At 46.2% G+C, this 21,342-nt stretch overlaps 1 protein-coding gene across 1 annotated transcript in view; it reads right to left on the reverse strand.

Moving 5' to 3' along the window:
* SCAMP1 (secretory carrier membrane protein 1) overlaps positions 1 to 11,153 on the reverse strand; it is a 70,679-nt gene extending 59,526 nt beyond the window's left edge. Inside the window, exon 1 of the mRNA XM_080924779.1 lies at positions 11,074 to 11,153. Coding sequence (XP_080780905.1) covers positions 11,074 to 11,130 — 57 coding nt within the window. The 5' untranslated portion in view covers positions 11,131 to 11,153. The remainder of the gene's footprint in view (positions 1 to 11,073) is intronic.
* Positions 11,154 to 21,342: the final 10,189 nt, after the last annotated feature.

Raw genomic sequence — 21,342 nt, forward strand, 5'->3', positions numbered from 1 at the left:
TACAGATGGTTGTGAGCCACCATGTGGTTGCTGGGAATTGAACTCAGAACCTCTGGAAGAGTCAGTGCTCTTAACCACTGAGCCGTCTCACCAGCACCAAGACATGAGTTTTGTAAATAAAATAATGCATTCTTCTTTGTAAGAACAAACATTTAAAAAAGGATTCTGTGGCGTTCAGCCAGGTGCCAAATATCCGGGGGGAAAGAACAGTGTTCTCAACTAATGGTACTGGAACAACTCATGTGCACACTCCAAAGAATGAGTTTGGCCCTTACCTCACACTGCAAATAAAAATTAACTAAGATCCAATCATGAAACTAATGCAAGAGCTAGATAAAACTGCAAAATGCTTAAAGGAGACACAATAAAGCCTCCTCATTGCAGACTCGGCAAAGAATGTTAAATACAACACAAAACACAAACAACTAGAGAGGGTCTGTCCTGTGCATGGTGTACTGGCTGGTTCCGTGTCAACTTGACACAAGCTGGAGTTATCACAGAGAAAGGAGCCTCAGTTGAGGAAATGCCTCCATGAAATCCAGCTGTAACACATTTTTCTCAACTAGTGATCAAGGGTGGAGGGCCCAGCCCATTGTGGGCAGGGCCATTCCTGGGCTGGTAGACCTGGGTTCTATAAGAAAGCAGGCTGAGCAAACCAGGGGAAGCAAGCCAGTAAGTGACATCCCTCCATGGCCTCTGCATCAGCTTCTGCTTCCTGACCTGCTTGGGTTCCAGTCCTGACTTCCTTTGGTGATGAACAGCAATGTGGAAGTGTAAGCTGAATGAACCCTTTCCTCCCCAACCTGCTTCTTGGTCGTGATGTTTTCTGCAGGAATAGAAACCCTGACTAAAGACAGGTGGCAAGCCTGTCATCACAGCATCACTGCACCTGGGAGGAGGCAAGAACATTCGGTCCGAGCTACACACTAAGATCAAAGTTAAGGCTGCTGTGCATATGCACGTGCCCATGTGTATGTGTAAGTGTGTTACTGCGACCAAACCCAGAGTCTCACACAAACTAAAGCAAGTGATCCAACAGAACAACCCTACTGCAACTTGTATGATTGAAATTCAAGAAAAATAAAAGTGGGAGAAATGTTTCCAAGACAAATAACTGATAAAGAACTCTCTTAGAGTTAGGTCAATTTTTAAAACAGCTAAATAGACCAATCTCAAAACAGGCAAAGGGTGTGAGCAGATACTTCTCCGAAGATACGAAATACCAATACTTATGCAGAACCATCCTCAACACGGGGAGTACAATTCAACACCACAAGAGTCTAGCTGACCGTGCGGCACAGCTGGAATCCCCAGCACCCAGAGGCTGAAGCGGAAGGATTAATAGCAAAGATCAGAGTCAAAACCAGGCAGCAAGCAGCTCTGCCAAGACACACAACTCTGTATCCTCCAGAAGCCATGGAAGGAAAGGGTCTCAAAGGTCTTCAGATGAAAGCTGCCAGACGACTCGAGTACCACCCAGGTGACTGACCAGCATTCAAAGGAGAATCTGCAAGTACAGCAGCGTGATTCTAAACACAGGAAGGAAACAGTCCATGTGCCCAGCACCTACGCACTGACAGTACTTGGGGAGCAAGTCAAGGGCCAACTACAGAGTGAGCCCAGCCCTTGGGCAAGCCTAGCAGAACTCTTCTTCTGAGCTCCAGTGGCTCAAAAAACAAACAAAAAAAATCTTCATTCTTAAACAGATCCACCACTGAAGGCCAAGAAGGTGGTTACTGGTTTGTTTCCTGGGTGGAGTCTACAGGGTTCTCACGGGAGCTCTTACACAGGAAAGGGGGACGGGCTGGGACCCCAGGACAGACGTAAAGTCAGAAGCAACCAAACAGTAGAGAGAGCCATAGGGACAAATGACAGCAGACAAAATAGCGAGTGCCCTGGTTACAGGGTCGGACCCACCCCCTTCCTGTTTTATACAGGCCTGTCATAGCGCTCTCCTGGTCATGTAAAAACATACACTTTGGATTTGTGCCATTCTGGCATAATATTAAAATTACGTATAAATACAGGTTTTATTCATCATAGCTTTGAAAACATGACAGTGCATTTTCTGTTTATCAACTTTGACTGAAAACAAATGGATGCTGGGGTGTGCTGTTTAAAACGCATACAGGGAGCACACCAGCTGCCACAGACCGTGGCTCCTTCACTGTCCCTATAGCTCAGAAGCATCTAAACTGCACAGCAGAAGCCCCAGAGAGGGCAGACCACTCCTACTCCAGTGCTCCTCTTGGCCAGGCACCCTGATAAACTCAATTATGTGGGGCTAGGAACACTCAGCAGAGGACATGGTTAAACAACTGTATTGTGAACAACCACAGGGGCTGCTTCTTCATGAGAAGCTGACCTCAGAGCACAGCAGTCCAAGAACATGAGGCCTCCTCTCTTGCTCACATGATCACAGTCAACTCCAGTGTCTACTAGGTGGAGAATGTGTGCGTTCACAAAACGCTATGGTGATGGAAATGGAGCAAAGCAGTCTCAAGACAGAGAGGCTTCCCACAAAAATCTCTACCATGGCATTGCTACAGAGCATTCAGCTTCTGCTTGAATAATTCCATCAAGTGTTGGGGGAATTATATTTATGGAAGCACTGCCAGGCTATTCTAATTGATTAAATAATCCCCATGTTGGGACAAAGTCCACCTTTATGCACAAAGTCAGTAAGCTTTGGATACTTTATCTAAGCAGTAAGTAATTGGTTTATTCACTTAACCAAGCAAGGAGACGTCGAGTGCCTGATGGCAGCTCTACTTCCTGCTCACCGTCCATCCACTAAGTGCACAGTGAGTGCTTATACGGCTGCCTCCACCTCACTCCAGGGCCACACTGGCTGCCCTTGCTGGGCACGCTCTACCATGAGCAAAGCACTCTAACTCTGCACTTAGCTAACGACAACAGTAACTCGATGGTCAAATAGAGCACAAGATTGTAGAATTGTCAGGCTTTTGGAACCTGTCACTCATCATTAATCCAATACATATATCTTCAGCAACTGTACTAAAGTGCTTCATTGGGATAAAAAATAGTAAGGGACTAGGACACTGTCTCAGTGGTATAGCACCTGCCACACAGAGGGAGGACTGGACTTCAAATACCCAGAATTCTTGTAAAGCCAGGTGCAGTACCCATGTATGAATCCCAGGGCCTCTGCAACAAGAGGGGAGGTGAACGCAGGAGAATCCCCGGACACTGAGGTCCACCGCAGCAAACAACAAGCAACTGTGCCTCCAACTAGGTAGAAGACAAGAACTTGCACCAAAGGTTGTTTCTGACATCCACAACAGCGTCAGATATCCTGTCCGCCCGTATTCCCACAAACACCTCATCATCTGCACCGGCCCACAAACAAACACAGCAAAGAACCACCAAGTTTATCAGATGTACATTCAGTACTACAAAAGATTAACCACACATAAACATTTTTAATAGTGCAAGCTGAGGAACAATCCAGGCTCCACACAATCATTACCTCAAGTATGACTGCTGTTAAAGCTATAAGCCTGTTGCTTGCTTTCCTGATGCTGTGATAGAGCATCCGGGCCAAAACCACTGGGAGAGAAAAGCACTGATGGGCTTACAGGTTACAACCCAGCATCAAGGGAAACCAAGTAGGAACTCAAGCAGGAACCTAAAGGCAGGAACTGAAGCAGAGATCACAGGAAAACACTGCTAACTGACTTGCTTCCTCTGGACTCTGCACCTATCTTCCTTACAAAACCCTGGACCACCTGCTTAAGATGGGGAGAGAGGATGTCAACAGGGGCTGGACCCTCCTGCATCAATTAGCAATTAGGAAATGCCTCAAAGACAAAGGCAATTCCTCAACTGAGTTCTCTTTGAAGGCATGTCAAATTGACAACGGAAGCCAACTATGGCAATCACTAAATAAAACCGTGCCTGAGAGCTGCCGCCAAAGGACACAGCAGCTCCTCACTGTACTGCACTGAGTGTGTCCACACGACACAGAAAACACCCAACAGGACGGAAGCAGCTCTAAATACAGCTGATCCTGAGCACCTGAAACTACTGGGCACCCAAGTACAGCAGGCTTGTCTCAAAAGCCGATTGTAGAGATGGGTTTGAAGCATGGCGTGAATACCCGTAAGATTAATGAAAACTGTTCCGAGACCTGGACCCGCGAGACTGAAAGGTGGAGTTATTTCAAAGTGGGAGCTGGCTTCTGCCTCCCAGTGCTCAGTAGTGGAAAGAGACTTCTTGAGAAAGAAAATACCGAAAACCAGGAGAGGGTAGAGCTAGATCTGAAGCAAGAAACCCAGGATTTCTCCTCAGCACAGGGAGCTACCACGGACCTGACAGATTCAGAATCTGCTGTCCCGGAGCTCGGTAGACTCTGCCTCACCATTTTATGTCAGGTACAGATTCTCAGGACACAAGTCTCCGTCGGGATCGGCAGCCGTTCTTGTCTAGAAATGGAGTCTGATTCCCCTGTCACCTCCTTTCTAAAAATCTAAGGTTACTTGGGTTTTATTTTGACCAATAGCAGGAGTAGCTCATGACCCCATAACCCCTTAAAGCCTCGGCCTGTGTCAACTGCCACACTGTGCCTTTGTGTTTGCAAAGTTCAGGCTGTGCCGAGCAAAGACACCACGCACAACTGCTGCCGGCCCCAGCAGCTCCAAGTGAGAAGCAGGCAGTGAACTGAAGGCACCTTAAACCACGAGTTCAAGCTGTCAAATAACTAAGATTAAAAACAATAACAACAACAAAACAGCCAGCAACTCTAGCTCAAACACGAAGGTCATCAACAAGCAGCTGACTGCTGTGAACGCCACTACGGTAGGACATTGTCTATACTAAGTGGAAACTGAGACAGTGGTAGATACTGCTGCATTTCAATGGGCAGCACCTAACTCATATATAATCAATAGCTCACTATGAGCTTTTTAAAAGCGCTAACCCGGGGACAATAGAAGTCGGATTCAGACAGTTGACGTGGATGAACCACCGTGTCCAAGTAATACTGAAAGATAAGCTCTGTGAAATGTAGCTACTGCAGAAAAAAACACTGAAGTCTTTTCGCAATGCTATCCAATCTCCAGACTCCAAATTTTAAATGGGTGGAGGAGAGAGATCACTGTAAATGTCACTATAAACACGAGACAAGACAGATGACACCGTCCATGTTACAGAATGAAAGCAAGGGATCCTGGGATCTGAATGTGTGCAACCCTCCCAACACCCAACACACACACACACACACACACACACACACACACACACACACTAAATGTTAAATCCTAAAGCTAAGGTGATACTCCACAACGGAGAGCCCTTCAGAGGTAGTTAGTCACAGGGGCTGTGACTTCACAGATTGAATTAATGCCCTTAAAGAGAGGCCCAGGAAGTGCTGTCTCACATGAGGCCTGTCTGAATGCTTCACCTAAAGAATTATTGGTTTGGAGGCAACACTGAATCTATTAGAGCCTAGATCTTGGACTCTCCAGCTTCTGGACAGAAGAGCAATAAACCCTCGCTGTTTATAAACAACCCAGTGTGGTGTGTTTCATCCTAGCTGCCTGAGTGCTGACTAGCAACCTTGAATTATGGGAAACATTTTAGTGACACGATTCTTGCCCAGAGATGTTTCTTAAAAAGCCCAGGCTGTCTCAAACTATGACTCTCCAGTCTTCTCCAACCAAGTGAAGGTATTACAGGTGCTGGCTACCCGCCAGGCTGGACTCGAGTGAATCTTAATATGCTACTAAAGTCACTCTAAGTAGAAAGTAGGACGGAAGAATACTACTTTACAGGCTGTTCTTTAAAGATTACAGGGTCAGAGGACAGGACTTAGCTCTGCAGGAGAGCATTTGCTCAATGTGTTCAAGGCCCTGGGTTCTATCCTCTGTAATACAAAGAAAAAAACAAAAACTAAAAAAGATTACAGTAGTCACTGAGACATTCTGCAAGGCATTATAAATCACACTGTATCTAAACTATGTATTTTTATATGCATACATACCCACAATGAAGTTTAATTTATAAATGAGGTACTATTAGAGATCAACAACTAATAAAATAGATCATAACAACATGCTATTTCTAGGAACTAGAGAGATGGCTCAGTGGATAAAGTACTTGAGCAAGTGTGAGGATCTGAATTCAGAGCCGGACCACTCCCACGAAAAGCCAGACAACCCCTGCACTGGAGGGGCAGACCCAGGAAGATCTCAGGGCCAGCAGGTCTAGCCAATCATCGAGCTTCAGTGAGAGAGTATGTCTCCAAACATAAGGTAGAGGATGGTGAGACAGCTAGCCTGCAAAGGTACTTACATAGATGCCAGACGGCCTGAGTCTGATCCCTGTAAAGCCATGGGAACATCAAGGGAGAAAGCACACACACAGTGCCATATGCACACAAGCAAACATACATGTTAATAATGAAAGGTTGAAAATAAACATGATTAGAGAAAGACACATGGACATTTAAAAAAAAAAAAAAAACACTGAATTTTAAACAACCATGATCTAGACCTAAAGCCTAGCCGGTAACCAAGGACAACACACCTGATACAAGTAATGAACTAAATACTAGCACCTTATTAAAGCCACCGTGCACTGAGCACTTTCTACATGCTTCCATATAGTTCCTGGATGCTGTGAGTGCTCCTGTGGATGTCCCTAGTAGTTAGAGTTAGTTACTGTTGCTGTGCTGAAACACCATGTCACAGCAACTTGGAGAAGAAAGGGTTGATTTCAACTTACACTTCCAGGGATCACTGAGAGAAGTCAGGGCAAGAACTCAAACAGGGCAGGAATCTGGAAGGGCTGATAGAGAGGCCATGGAGGAGTGCTGCTTACTGGCTTAATCACAATGGCTTGCTCAGCCTGCATTTTTTTTTTGTCATTTAAATATCACCAAGGATCACCAGCCCCGGCCACACCCACAAGGGGTTGGGCCCTCCCACATCAGTCACTGAGCAACTGCTCTACTACAGTACTGCAATGGTTCTCTGCCTTCCTAATGTTGCAACCCCTTAATACAGTTCCTTAGGGGCTGGAAAGATGGCTCAGTGGTTAGGAGCACTGACTGTTCTTCCAGAGGTCTTGAGTTCAATTCCCAGCAACCACATGGTGGCTCACAACCATCTGTAATGGGATCCGATGCCCTCTTCTGGTGTGTCTGAAGACAGTGACGGTGTACTCACATGCACAAAATAAATAAATCTTTAAAAAAACAACAACAAAAAAAAAAAAAAAAGACAGTTCCTCACATTATGGTGACCCCCGAAAATAAAACTATTTTGTTACTACTTCATAACTGTAATTTTTCTACTGTTATGAATCCTAATATCTAATATGCAGTATATCTGACATGTGACCCCCACAAGCTGAGAACCACTTTTCCACAGGCTTGCCTGTAGCCAATCTTATGGAGGAATTTTCTCAATTGGGGGTTCCCTCCTCTCAGATGACTCTAGCCTGTATCATGCTGACATAAAATTAGTCAGCACAAGACACTTTATCCTACTTTGGGGAATAGTGTGCTGAGGCTTAAAGATTCTAAGTGACTTTGCCAGGAGCCACAGCTGGTTGGTAATAAAACCAGAACCAAGACCCTTTGCAAACCTTTCAAAACCCTCCCTTCTGCTCCCGCTCCACACGGCCTCAAGTCTCAGCTCCTGATTAAGAAGAAGGAACAGAGGTAACGAAACAACTCAACCTGCAAAGGCGCTTCCTGCACAAACCTGGGGACCCAAGTTTGAGCCCCAGGAATCCACATAAAGATGGAAGGGGGAAAAACTGACAAATTGGTCCTCTGACCTCCACGTGCACACTGAAACCCCGGCAGTCACGCCCATACACACACAGTAATACACTTTTAAAACAAACAACCTTATAAGGCACTACCAGCAATGGACAAGGAACGAGGACACCTTACCGTCTAACACCAAAACTCCACACACGGAAGTGGTCTCGCTCTCGCCATCCATAGACATGACCTAACCTTGTCTTATCTGAAGATGCCCCTCCACGCTCTTAATTCTGATTCTCCCGGTGTCTTAAATGTCATTTCTATAATTCATCTAATTCAATTACATTAAGATACAGAAACACATTCAAAAACCTAAAGATATCATTGCCCCCTTATTAATGTCTCACTCCTTCCAGCCTTACTCAATTAGCTTTTGATCAACTACAGAAGCCTCTATACTGGCCTCTTGGCTTCTGCTGGTTATTAAACTCCCCTTTTACCTTACAGGCATGCCTGACCTCCATATTAGATTAATATTCACAAAATTAGAAATACTGCTGCAGTATCTGCTGGTTAGGTAGAAACTGAACCAAATAAGGCACACATAGCAACTGTTCCCAAACTACATGTTGAGTATGCAAAAATTACATTAGTTTGTTCTACTTTCAGGGGACAGAGTCTCCCCATATTAGCTGTGGCTGGCCTACAACTCACTACACCAATCATGCTGATCTCAAACTTGGTAATCCTCCTGCCTCCACATCCCAAGTGCTGCAATTATGCTTGCATCCCTATGCACAGCCCTGGCTTTAAAGTCGCACTCTAACAATAAAAAACAATGGAGTTTTGATAAATTTCCAAACATTAAAATTGTTTTGGATTACCATAGATTTTTAATTATTTCAATTTCCTTATGCATAATAAAGGCCATTCACAAGGCCGCCCACCACAGTCACTGGGGGAAAACGGGTGCTCAAAGAAGACATAGGAACTCAAGCCAGCAAAGCAATAAAATCAAGTAAGCCTTAGATCATCCTGGGAGACTAGATTCTGAATGAGTTTTCAGAACATGACTCAAATGAAGAGGTTTACAAAATGAAGATGCTGTGTTCCTAACACAACAGCGCAGGAAGGAAACAACATCCAGGAGGCCTGAGGTGTGCTGACAAAGGCCTGCCATCCAATGGTCAGGAGTTCAAGGCCAGCTATTGCTACCGGAGTCTCAAAAACTAAACACACAAACCAACATCGAGTAGGAATGAACTATGAAGCATGGACCACAAAATATCAACACCAAGATTTAAAAAAGAAAATCTACCAGAAAGTAACAGTAAGAATTCTGGGGGGGTTTAGTAAATGAGGGCATGAAAAATATTATTTCAAAAGTCACTTCTACACAAAATGGAGCAAAAACAGCATTTATGCTGCCGATATAAAGGTTACTTTGAGGGACAGTAGGGTGACTAGCTACAAATGCAAAGATAAAACCAGGGCCACTGTCTGTGGTGTGACAGTCACTACAAGTGGAGAACCATGGTGAAAGTATTCAACCAAACCTCCTTAGACACAAATTATCCAGCCGTTAGAACATTCTATGGACTTGAAGAGTCGCTGTCCTGAACGCATCTACTTACAGAAACAGAAAATGCCAATCATTTTCTACCATGATTGATACTTGAAGACTACCTGTGTTTACAATCATCACAGCCACCGTATGCCCAGCAGAAATGGAAGGTGTCGCAGCAACATTACATATCACAAAATATCAGTCTGTGATAAGAAGCCGGGATCTTGCCCTAACAAGACTAATATGAAAGGAACTGTGAAATGGATGATCAGATAGAAAACCAACAATCTTGAGGTCCGATGCTTAAACACAGCATCACTAAATTACCTGAGTTAAGAGAAGCTAATGGGTTCTTAGTGTTTCACCTTTAAATATTTTTAAATGACACTCACTTGGCAAGTTATGAACTGTTTGTTTTGGATATCCATAATACAAGAATAATCCAATTTTTCACTACATGCAAGTGAGTCCAATAGTAAATGAAACAAAACTTCAGGGGTTTGTGGGGGGAGCGTGGAACATCCTTTAAGATACACCTGAGTGTATCTGTGATTACAGCATTTAGCAGGCTGAGGTAGGACAGAAAGTTCCAAAACCGGGTACACCTCATAGTGAGACCCTTCCTCAAAACAGCAATGAAAAACAAAACAAAAAAAAAGCAAATGAACGGGGGAGGGAGGCTGAAAGTTAGAGGCAGCTGAACCAAGGCAGAGCTCTCTCTGTATTTTTGCAAAATGAGACCAGCTGTCAGGTATAACTTCACTAAAAGAAGCCTTTATAAAGTCCCGAGGTTAAACCATCAGGACAGGGGTGCTTTTTGCTTCAATATTGTAGGTAAGCCACAAAAGGACTAAAAAGAGGTAAACCCAAGGCCAGAAGCAGCACTTGGGTGGCCACAAATTAGTTCCTATTTCACCGTTGAGACTACAAATTAAAGTTTGCGCTGCACACAGTCAGAGAAATGGAGAAACAACTAACCAAGCCAACAGTTGGAAGAAATTTCCTTGCCTCACAGTCTTTAAGAGACCCAAAGTACTTTTCAAGGCAAAGTTCTCGGTCGCATTAAATTTTAGAGCAGATGACCAACATTTAAATGGCCTGCCTGGGCATTTCTATGCCAAGCCCTTCAGAGGCTAGGGATCACGTCCACTCCAAGAAGGAAAGCAACTCATTCACGTGAGGAACGGAATCCTCAAACAGCTCGGAGCCCCGGTGACGCACTCCCAGCTTGGAAAATGGCCCAGGGTCCTCCTCGCTAACTGCAGCTAGGTGGGGAGATGCTGGCGTGCACTATTGTTCCCAGAGGTTTATTTATTTTTAACTTGTTTGATGCCTCTTCCCCTAAGCAGGGCCCGGTGGAGAGGGGAGCCTCTGGCAGCGCCACCGGTGGCTCGGGGAGCAACCGAGTTTCAATAAAAACACCCCTTTATCCTTCCATCTCAGCGACCGTGTGCCCGCGCCGCTCTCCCGCACACCTCGGCCGTCACCGGCACGCAGCGCCGGTACCAGGTCCCCATGACAACCCCAGCCCCGGGCGCCCGGGCCTCCCGGCGCCAGTCCCGCGGCCCGCCGCGCCGGCCGGACTAGTGGCGGCCACACCTGCCCGGCTCCACTCCAGACCCGGCTCCAGGTCCGGCCGGTCGGAGGCCGGGTGCGAGCCTCTCCAGGCTGGTGGCGCGGCCGGTGACGCTGCGACCCGAGACCCTCCCGGCAGGGCCTCCGCGGCCACCGCGACGCCCAAGGAGGGCCAGGGCCGCGGCCCGGCGCTCACCTTGAACGGGTTGTTGAGATCCGGATCCGCAAACGGGTTGCTGTCAAAATCCGACATTGCCCCGGCACTGCGCGTCACCCACCCGAGCCCGGCGCCGAGACACAGACGAGGCGAGGCCGCCGCCCCCCTGCGCGCTCACGTCGCCGCCGCCGCCGCCGCACAGATCCGGGTGCAGCTCGCGGGCCACCGAGCCGGCCGTGCCACTGAGCATGCCCGGTGCGGCGGAGGCCCGCTGCGCCCAGCCACCCGGCCGTCCCTTCCCGCCTGGATCTGCGCTCCGGGCTCTGCCTCCGACCGAAAGGCGAGCGCAGGCGGAGGGCAGGTTACAAGCCCGGGGACGGCGGACCCACCTAGCGCGGCTTGGGGAAGGGGTGGTGGCCTGTGTAAGGAGCGCGGTGCGCGCAGGTCCCACGTGGGACGGGTGGGGGAAGACGACACTTGGAGAGGGAGTAGCTGAGGTGGGAAAACATCCGCCGCAGGTTCGGGAGATTGCAGATCCCGGAGCGATGGAACCCTAACGCAATTGAAAACACGCTTGCCACACACACCCCCACCTGGGAAACCCAGCCCGGCCCTCCGGTCCCAGGTTACTGCTAAGTCACGGAAAGCGGCTTCGCGCTCAGGATCCGGAGTTGCTCCAAGAAAAGGCAACCTTCAGTGCAGAGCCCAGCCCCTGTCTTCCATCCTCTCTTCCCACTCATAAATGATGGGGCGGGGGGGGGGGGGTGGAGGGTGTAGGAGGTAGAGTCTATGGACCGAGGCCCTCAAGTTAAGGATAGTGGAAGAGAAATTGTTGACTTGTATTTTCAGGCATTCTGGATGCAGAATACACACCTCCTGATGGTTGCCCTTTTTCTTCCCAGTGCCGGGAATGACTATCGAAAACTGGACAGTAAATGACCTATCAGTCATTGCGCCACCCGGAACTTGTTGAGAGGACATGGCTTTCCCAACTCTAACCTTCCTTCCACTTTTAACAGAACAGTCCTTGGATGAACATGAAAACCCAGAATTATTCTTAACTGGCAGGGGCCTAAGAACTGGAAAAATCCAGACTTAATTATCCGTAGCTTTTTGAGGGCCTTTCACTATGCAAAGTCACCTAGGCAATAATAACTTTCCCCAATGTGAAAGCGCACGCACACACCCACGCACAACTTATTGTAGTCTGGTAGAATCTAGGTTGGGATGACAACGCAGCTGCTTCTAGGCAGCCAGCTAACAGCACCAACTACTTAGGAAGTAGGCATCCAACTGTGATCACCACAAGGTGGTAAGACTCTGGGGGGGGGGGGAGGGGGAATGCTCACAGATCCTCAGCAGCTACCCATACCTGGTTCTGACTCAGGGTTCAGCACCTGTTGAAATCCAGCTCAACTTTGATAGTTACTTTGTGCTTCTGAGCTAACCTCTCTGAGTGTTCGAGGCTAAAAATAAGAATAAAATACCGTGTAAAACGTGCCCTGCCTGTCTTTAGATCCAAACAAACACTGGCTGAACGTATGCAAACTGTGAAGGTACCCTGCTTCTTCTTAGATTTGTCTCATCTCTCCTGAACCTGACCTTACACCAGCTGATTCACATTGTTTGAGCCCTCACTCCTTCCAAGTGTCCCCCATATGGCTCAAATACTCAGTATTATACTTTCCTTCTGTATTCCAAGGCCATAAGGATCAGCTGAGCATGCACTGTAGGGTGGAAATTTCCAACTGTGCTCTCCTTTTATAGCTAAAGATGCACTCTGCACAAAAGCCTAAGATGTCCCTGTTCCAGCTACATGGAGTCCCTGGGCAGACACCCAGGTTCCCTGCATCTCCTATCCCCAAGAGTTTGCTTTAGGGTTCTCAGGTGGAGGCCTGCATCTGCATTTTTTAAATGTCTTTATAAAAATATGTTATTGGGTATAAATTTCTAAAACAGGTTCAAAACAAATTTGGGCTGTGTCATGGTTTGAATATGCTTGGCCCAGGGAGTGGCACTATGTGGAGGTGTGGCCTTGTTGGAGTCTGTGTGTCACAGTAGGGCTTGAGACCCTAACGATAGCTGCCTGGAAGTCAGTCTTCCACTAGCAGCCTTCAGATGAAGATGTAGAACTCTCAGCTCCTCCTGGGCCATGCCTACCTGGATGCTGCCATGTTCCCACCTTCATGATAATGGACTGGACCTATGAACCTGTAAGCCAGCTTCAATTAAATGTTGTCTTTTATAAGAGTTGCTTTGGTCATGGTGCCTGTTCACAGCAGTAAAACCCTAACTAAGGCTGTTATGATTTTGTTTCCTAGTACTGGGATTAAAATGCCCAAGCAAAAAGCAATCCCAACAGAAAGGAGGTCTATTCGCCTCACGATTCAAGATGTCTATTGCTTCAGCAAGTCAAGACAGGAACTTGGAGCTGCTAATAACTCAAAGAATGATGATGCCCACTAGGAGCTGGCTCTTCCTATATCAACTACCATAACCAAGCCACTCCCGTACAGCATGTCCATAGGCCAAACTAATCTAAGAACTCCCTTGTGAAACCCCTCCTTCGAAATGGTTCTATGTGTGTCAGAATGGCCACTAAAACTATCACATGGTTTGGGCTTGATTTTGTTTTTCACTATTGTTGGTTTGGTTTGGTTTAGTTTTGCTTTCTAAAGAAAAAGTGACGACTCCCGCACCGTCACTGTCACCGAGCCTCGGACAGAGGCCTGGGGGATTAAAAAAGAAACACACACAGACACAAGTGGGTCATTCAGTAATGGGTGAATGCCACCCAGGCTTTACTTGGGACTGCTTTTATATGGGGTGAAGAACAAAGCCTGGGGAGGCCAGGTGCAGTTAAAGGTGTGCAAACAAGATGTTTTCAGGGTAGCTTGGACAGAATGTGCTGGGGCGTGGTTAAGAACCACAACAGATACAAGGAAGGAGTTCTTAGCAAAACAAGCAGGGGAAGGGAAAATAAGGCCAGCTCCAATGGCAGGTTACAACAAAAAGTATGTCTTCTCTTATCAACTTTGTAAATATTCTCAATGTTGTTCTTTATACCTGTCACTCAGTCCTGCAAACATCCTTCTGCTCACATTGTCCTGACACTGGGGAAACAGGGTGACTTAGTCAGGGCTTCTATTCCTGCACAAACATCATGACCAAGAAGGAAGTTGGGGAGGAAAAGCTTTTATTCAGCTTACACTTCCATATCGCTGTTCATCACCTAAAGAAGTCAGGACTGGAACTCAAGCAGGTCAGGAAGCAGGAGCTGATGCAGAGGCCATGGAGGGATGTCACTTACTGGCTTGCTTCCCATGGCTTGCTCAGCCTGCTTTCTTATAAAACCCAGCTCTACCAGCCCAGGGATGGCTCCACCCACAATGGGCTGGGCCAGGGATGGCTCCACCCACAATGGGCTGGGCCCTCCCCTCTTGATCACTAGTTGAGAAAATGCCTTACAGCTGGGTCTCATGGAGGCATTTCCTCAACTGAGGCTCCTCTCTCTGTGATAACTGCAGCTGTGTCACGTTGACACACAACCAGCCAGTGCACAGGGTGTGCTCCCCATTTGTCCCCAGCCTGTCCTCCTCACTGGTGCATGTGCAGAGTTTCTAATAAGCTTCGTATTTGTCAAGGAGACAGCCTAGGGTTTCTTCACCGTGACACAGAAACATTGTCACTTTTTATTGAACAGTGATGACAGAGGAGGAAAGGCCTAATGGAAATCCCTCGGAATTAACTATTTTCTTCTCGAGCATTATTTTTAAAGCTGCAAGACTCCTATTTCTAGCTTCCCCTATCCAGGCAATTCTGACAGCCATGGTATGTTGAATACGACCCATCGAGAGCACAGATGTCAGGATATTCAAATAGCGTGGTCTGTGGAGGGCCTCAGTCGCTCATGAGGGGTTCTGAAACTAGACGTACAGGACAAGGAAAGACCCTCACCCTTTCTCACAGCCACTGAAGAGAACAAATCGGGACAGGTCTGGTCATGTAGGGATGTAATTTAGTAAAGGAGGAAGTGAATTGGGAAGTGGAAAGTAGATTTCTTTTTCTAAGATCTGCCTCCTAAATTGGGCAGGCTAAAAAAAAAAAAATTGACTCAAAACTGGTTTTGGGTCTCAGCTGTTTGTGACCTAGGTCATAGCAATTCACCTTTCCAATCTGAGTTTCCAAGGCCGATGATTCATCACCAGTTAACAATTCTTTCTTTCTTCTGGGGAGGCAGTGGTTTGGGCTCCTGGCCCTCTACTTCCTCCCCAGGGGCTCTGGGGTCACTGCTTTCACCTCAGGGGTGCTGGGGTCACTGGCTCCACCTCAGAGGTGCTGGGGTCACTGGCTTGCATAGGCTGTCACCTAGTTTAACGAGTATTTCCTGAACCCTACTGAGAGGCAAGCAGTGTTCTAGATGCTGTGGATAACACAGTTTACCTGATAAAGGAGTAGAGCCTGTGGGAGCCATTGAGAGACAGCTCAGCAGCCGAAGGTACTTGCCACATAAGCCCGGCCAACCTGCGTCCAATCCCCAGAACCCACATAAAGGAGGAAAAAGAGAACCAACTCCACAGGGCTGTTCTCTGACCTCCTGGCATCAGAGAGAGAAATCAGGAAAATACAATAAAATAATGAAAAAGAAATCACTTCTCATACTGAAGCATGTGTACATGTGGGAGTCAGAAGACAATTCAGCACTTGCTCCTCCTTTCCCATTATATGTGTTTCATGGATTAAATTCAGGTTATCAGGCAAATTTACCTGCTGAGCTATCTCACTGCCCCTAGTCCCTGAACTGGTATTATTCTGGAAAGTTTGTATAAAGCATCTCTGTTTGGCTTTGGAATTAACCTTTAATTCATTTGTTTTGTTTTTTATGCATATGAGTATTTGCACGTAGGTATGTATGTGTACAGCATACTAAGTATTTGTGCTGTGCCAGTGGAGGCCAGAAAAGAGGGTGGGATCCCCTGGAACTGGTTAGAGAAGTTTGTAAGCTGTGGTGTGGGTGTTGGGAACCAAGATGGTCCTCTACAAGAGTGGCAGGTGCTCTTAACATTTGAGCCACCTTTCTAGTTCTTTTGTTTTCTGGGATAAGGTCTCACTATGTAGCCTTGGCTACCCTGGAAATCACTATGTAGACCAGGCTGGCTTTAAACTCAAAGGTCTGTTTACCTTCTGAGTGCTGATATTAAAGGTGTGGGCACAATACTGGAACTTAAAAAAAAAGAAAAGAAAAGAAACAGATCTGCTTTTCCCTTTTCACATGGAAAAGCCAACCAATAGGCTGGGAGAATAGAATTTATCATATCTTAGATTTGTCTCCTTCTCTGAGCTTACTCTGTCCCAGGAAGCATCCTTATTTAACTCTTCATTTCATAAAATATGTCAGGACATTTATTTCCCTGCCCATAGTGATATCTTCCACAGAGATATCTTCCTTCCATAGAGATATCTTCCTTTCATAGAGATATCTTCCTTTCATAGAGATATCTTCCTTCCATAGTGATATCTTTCTTCCATAGTGAGATCTTACTTCCATAGTGAGATCTTCCTCCCATAGTGAGATCTTCCTTCCATAGTGAGATCTTCCTTCTATAGAGATATCTTCCTTCCATAGTGATATCTTCCTTCCATAGTGAGATCTTCCTTCTATAGAGATATCTTCCTTCCATAGTGATATCTTCCTTCCATAGTTATATCTTGCACCTCCGCCACCTGACCACAGAACCTTAAAAGCAAGAACTGTATGTTTTCATCATGTGTCTTCTCTGTCATCTGGGGCAATGCTGCTAAGAGTGAACGGAAAGAAGGGAGGGGAGACAGGAAAGAGGGAAAGAGAGAGGGAGGGAGGGAGCTACAGTTTTAGCTGGGCCTCCTTATCTTTGCTGACATTATGGAAATGCCTTCTGAGTAGCTATCCCATTGAAAATGTTCTGAATTTGAATTGCTCCCTTGACTAAAACCTTTCTCAATCTTAGTGACCAAAAAGAAAGTGACAAATTTACTATTATTAAAGGCCTTCCTAATGTGGCCTCAGCCCGTGCTTCTAGCCCTACTTTTGTCATGATTTATGCATTCCCTTCTCCTTATTACGGTTTCCTCCTCCTCTCCCTCTCCTCTACCTCCTCCTCTCCTTCCTCTTCTCCCTCCTCCTCTTTTCTTTCTTTCTTTTTTTTTCTTCAGACTCAAATCTTAAAACATGAGTTGTTGGGCTGGAGAGATGGCTCAGTGGTTAAGAGCACTGATTGCTCTTCCAGAGGTCCTGAGTTCAATTCCCAGCAACCACATGGTGGCTCACAACCATCTGTAATGGGATCTGATGCCCTCTTATGTTGTGTTTGAAGACAGCTACAGTATACTCCTATGCAGAAATAAATAAAATATTTTTTTAAAAAAACTTGAGTTGTTGTTTTTTGTTTTGTTTTGTTTTGTTTTTTCCAAACTCAAACAGTTTTGAAATCCAGCCCCAACAGTAGATCATAAAAGCAGCTGAATGGGCTCTAACCAGCACATTTCTAAAAACAGAAAACATCTAGGCATATGGTTTACAATAGACATAACGTTCACAAAACTTGTTCCAGCTGCATGTCAGTGGATGTCACCCTTAAAGTTTGTTTCCCCCTTGGGTACTGCTCTAAACTGACAGTCTTTCTGTGGTCAAGCGACACTTTAGTTCACTCTTGGTTTTGTTTTTTTAATTCCTAGTACTCATTACAGGACCTAGCAAGACAATTATTTTTGCTTGTCAAATGAATCAGACTGAATGGGGCTTTTCGGAGTTAAAGGCTGCAGGGAACCACCAGCAGCACAAGGCGAGCCTCCATCACGGCACAAACACTAGGCTCTGCGTGGCAAGGACGCGCTGTTCCCTCTCAACTGCCACGTGAATCACTGTGGAAATCTCCGGGTTCAGTTTTTGCCAAAATTAAGAAGAGTCAATGTCACACTCTTGGATTTGAGAACTACGTGAACCTCCTTTCTTTATAAATTATACAGCAGCAGCGCTCTCTTACAGCGATGGAAAGCAGAGAAGACAGCTACCTTCTCGGTCAGACTGGTTATCCTCCTCCTCCACAGTCTGCACTGCTCACCAGGACCGCCTATTACTGTTCAGAAATGAAGCATCCTCTAAAGGCTCAGGGACACAAGACTTGGTTATAAGTAACATTCACCCATGGGGCTTTGGGGAACTAGACAGACCACGAGGGACTCTGCCTTCAATGTTATTTTGTCGGCAAATTCAGATTCTGGAAGGACTATTTATTGGTAGCTGATGAAACTGTGGAAGATGTAGCCCCTTGGAGAAGCGGGTCACTGAAGGCAGCTCCCTTCATTTCTGGCATGCTCTCTGCCTCTTGTATACCATGATGTGCATGGCTTCACTCCAGAGCAGCCTCTGTGCCCTGATGGTCAGCCACACTGAGACCCACAGCCACGGAACCAGCCGGCCACGGAGTGAAGTCAAAGTCAGTTTTCCTCCTTTTAATTTTTTTCAGGTATTTGTAACGACAATCACTAACTACCTAGCCCTTTCAGTTGGATCAAAGCAATAACCTTTTAGTGTCTATATTCTGCCCTTTACCCCCAACAACTTATTGTCAAGACAGTGACGAATGATTTCCTGTAAACCATGCCACGTGACTCAGCCACTGCGCTGCCCTCTGGATCATAGGAAAAGTTGGCCGATTAGACTAGAGAGATAGCGCCATCGTGAAAATTGTTTTGTACAAGGGTGAAAACCAGAATCTGAGTCCCCAGATGACACAAAAAAAATGCCCAGTTAGTTCAACAGTCCCACGCTTGAATGAGGAGACAGGGATCCTCAGAGCATGCTGGCTAGCGGAACTGGTCGTGTTGGGAAGCTGTCGATTTGCTAGAGAGGTCCGGCTTCAGTGGAAGCGGGAGAGGGCTATGGCTGCACAGCTTTGGGACTAACCTGACCGGTGCCATGGGAAACGAATCAAGGATAGACCCTTAAGGCAAGCTGGGACTCGTGGGCTGTGGGTCCTGATAGAGGTACACCAGCAGCCCAGAACCTCAGCAGGTCCATTAGATGTGGCTGAAAAAGGGAGCAGGTGTGCTAGACTTGATAGGAGGTCTTTGTAGGGGAGCAGCCTCGGGCTGCTTGCATCGAGGAGGAGGAAATGATGCTTGTCACTTTCTGCTCGCATTGTTAGTGTGCTCAAGCCGTGACCACACATCCACTCAGGAGGCCATCTGCTCCCAATAGAGGAGCAAGAAAGGACGATTGCTAAGATCAAACCCGGGCTTCCACATGCACCCCACACACAGAGATATGTGCAACTGCAGTCAGGCAAAGACACACACACACAAGCAAAATGGGACCTAGCATCCTTACAGTTGGTTTTGCAAGGGTCTGTGGGGTCAAGGCCCTATGGATATGGCCTATCAACCCTCTAATTTTATTTCTTACTGGTATTCTGGACATCATTCTGGCCCAACTACCCTGAACTCTTCATGGTAAAATATCTACTTCTAGCATGGTATCAGTCAATAAATACAAAAATAGCAGTCTTGGTCCACTTAGGCTGTCATAACAAAACACCACATATTGAATATTTATAAACTACAGGGCCTCCTGCTCATAATTCCAGAGGCCAAGACCTACAAGATCAACGAATTTGTGAGTTTAGAGTCCCTTGAGAGCTCATTCTGCTTCATAGATATTGTTTCTTTTTTTGTTTTGTTTTGACTTATAACTGATTAATGTATATGTATATCCATTTGTGTACACACACACACACACACACATTGGTTCTGGCTCTCAGGTAGCCCAGGCTGGCCTCAAACTTAATAGCAGTTGAGGATGACCTTGAACTTTTGACTTTCCTACCTCTACTTCCTAAAGCTGGGATCACAGGCATGTGTCACTGCGCCATGTTTGTGCAGTGCTGAGGATTGAATCCAAGACTCCACGAGGGACAATCATTCTATCCCAAGAAGCTAATCCCCAACTCTCTACTTCACAGATGGTGACTTCTTGCTGCTCTTGTTTTTCTTTTCCCACATTAAAATGGTATAGTCTTAAAATCTGCCCTCATACCTTGTCTCCTAATGTCCCAGCTCTCAAAGGGAATACATTGAAAGTGGTTTCAGTACATAAACTTTGAGGGACACTAGATCTGCGCCATAGCACCAGCCACAGAGCTCAGCGGTTCTAGACTGGTTCGCATAAAACTTTATAGTGAAAATATCGTCATCTTGCAAAACAGATATTATTGACATCTGTATGCATATATGCATTTATTACGGTCCTCTAGAGGAACAGAATGTGTGTGTGTATGTGTGTGTGTGTGTGTGTGTGTGTGTGAGAGAGAGAGAGAGAGAGAGAGAGAGAGAGAGAGAGAGAGGATGAAGATGAATCAGAATGGCTTTCAAGCTGTGGTCAGCTAGTCTAACAATGGCTGTTTACCAACAGAAGGTTCAAGAATCCAGTAAGTTGTTCAGTCCACAGATGTCTCAACTTGTCTCCAGTATACATCAGAATCCCAAAGAAATCCCGAAGCAAGAGCTAGAGCAAGAGGTAAAGAGCAGAAAGTTTCTTCTTCTGTGTTCTTTATGTTCGCTGTCACCAGAAAGTGTGGCCTCCATTAAAGGTGAGTCTTCCCACCTCAAACGATCCAAATTAAAAGTAGATCTTCCACTTCAAATAATTAAGAAAATGTCCCTCACCGGTGTACCCAGCTGTGCTGGACCCACCGGCATGAAGTCCAACAGCTTCTGAGGGGGGAATAAGGATGATTATAGGAAAGGCAGAAAGAAAATGCAAAGTCAAGAGCTAAATTCGGGAGGGCTGCGGGACAATACCACGTCAACCTAGACTTTATTTTTCTTACCATTTTTATACTTCACAGTACATAGGAAGCAAAGGTACAAGGTAACAGAAATAATTGGGGGCTGGAGAGATGGCTCAGTGGTTATGGGTGCTGAGTGCTCTTCCAGAGGTCCTGAGTTCAAATCCCAGCACCCACATGGTGGCTCACAACCACCTGTAATAGGATCTGATGTTCTCTTCTACAGTGTACTCGTATACATAAAAGGAATCAATCTTTTTAAAAACAATTGCTGAAATATACACATAAGACATCTGTTCTCATCCAGAAGCCCCCACTGTTCCTTCCACCGCGGTCAATAGAATCTTCTGCCTTAAGACTCAGGTGCACCTCCTCTTATCCTTCCATGCCTCAGCAGGCCAGGAAATCTGCCAACAAACCGTGACCTGCCTTGACTGTGCCTGACAGGCAGACTTTTCTTTTTTCTTTCTCAGCTTCAGAGAAA

This window comes from Micromys minutus, assembly GCF_963924665.1.
Source record: "Micromys minutus genome assembly, chromosome: 11".
NCBI classification, from domain to species: Eukaryota; Metazoa; Chordata; class Mammalia; order Rodentia; family Muridae; genus Micromys; species Micromys minutus.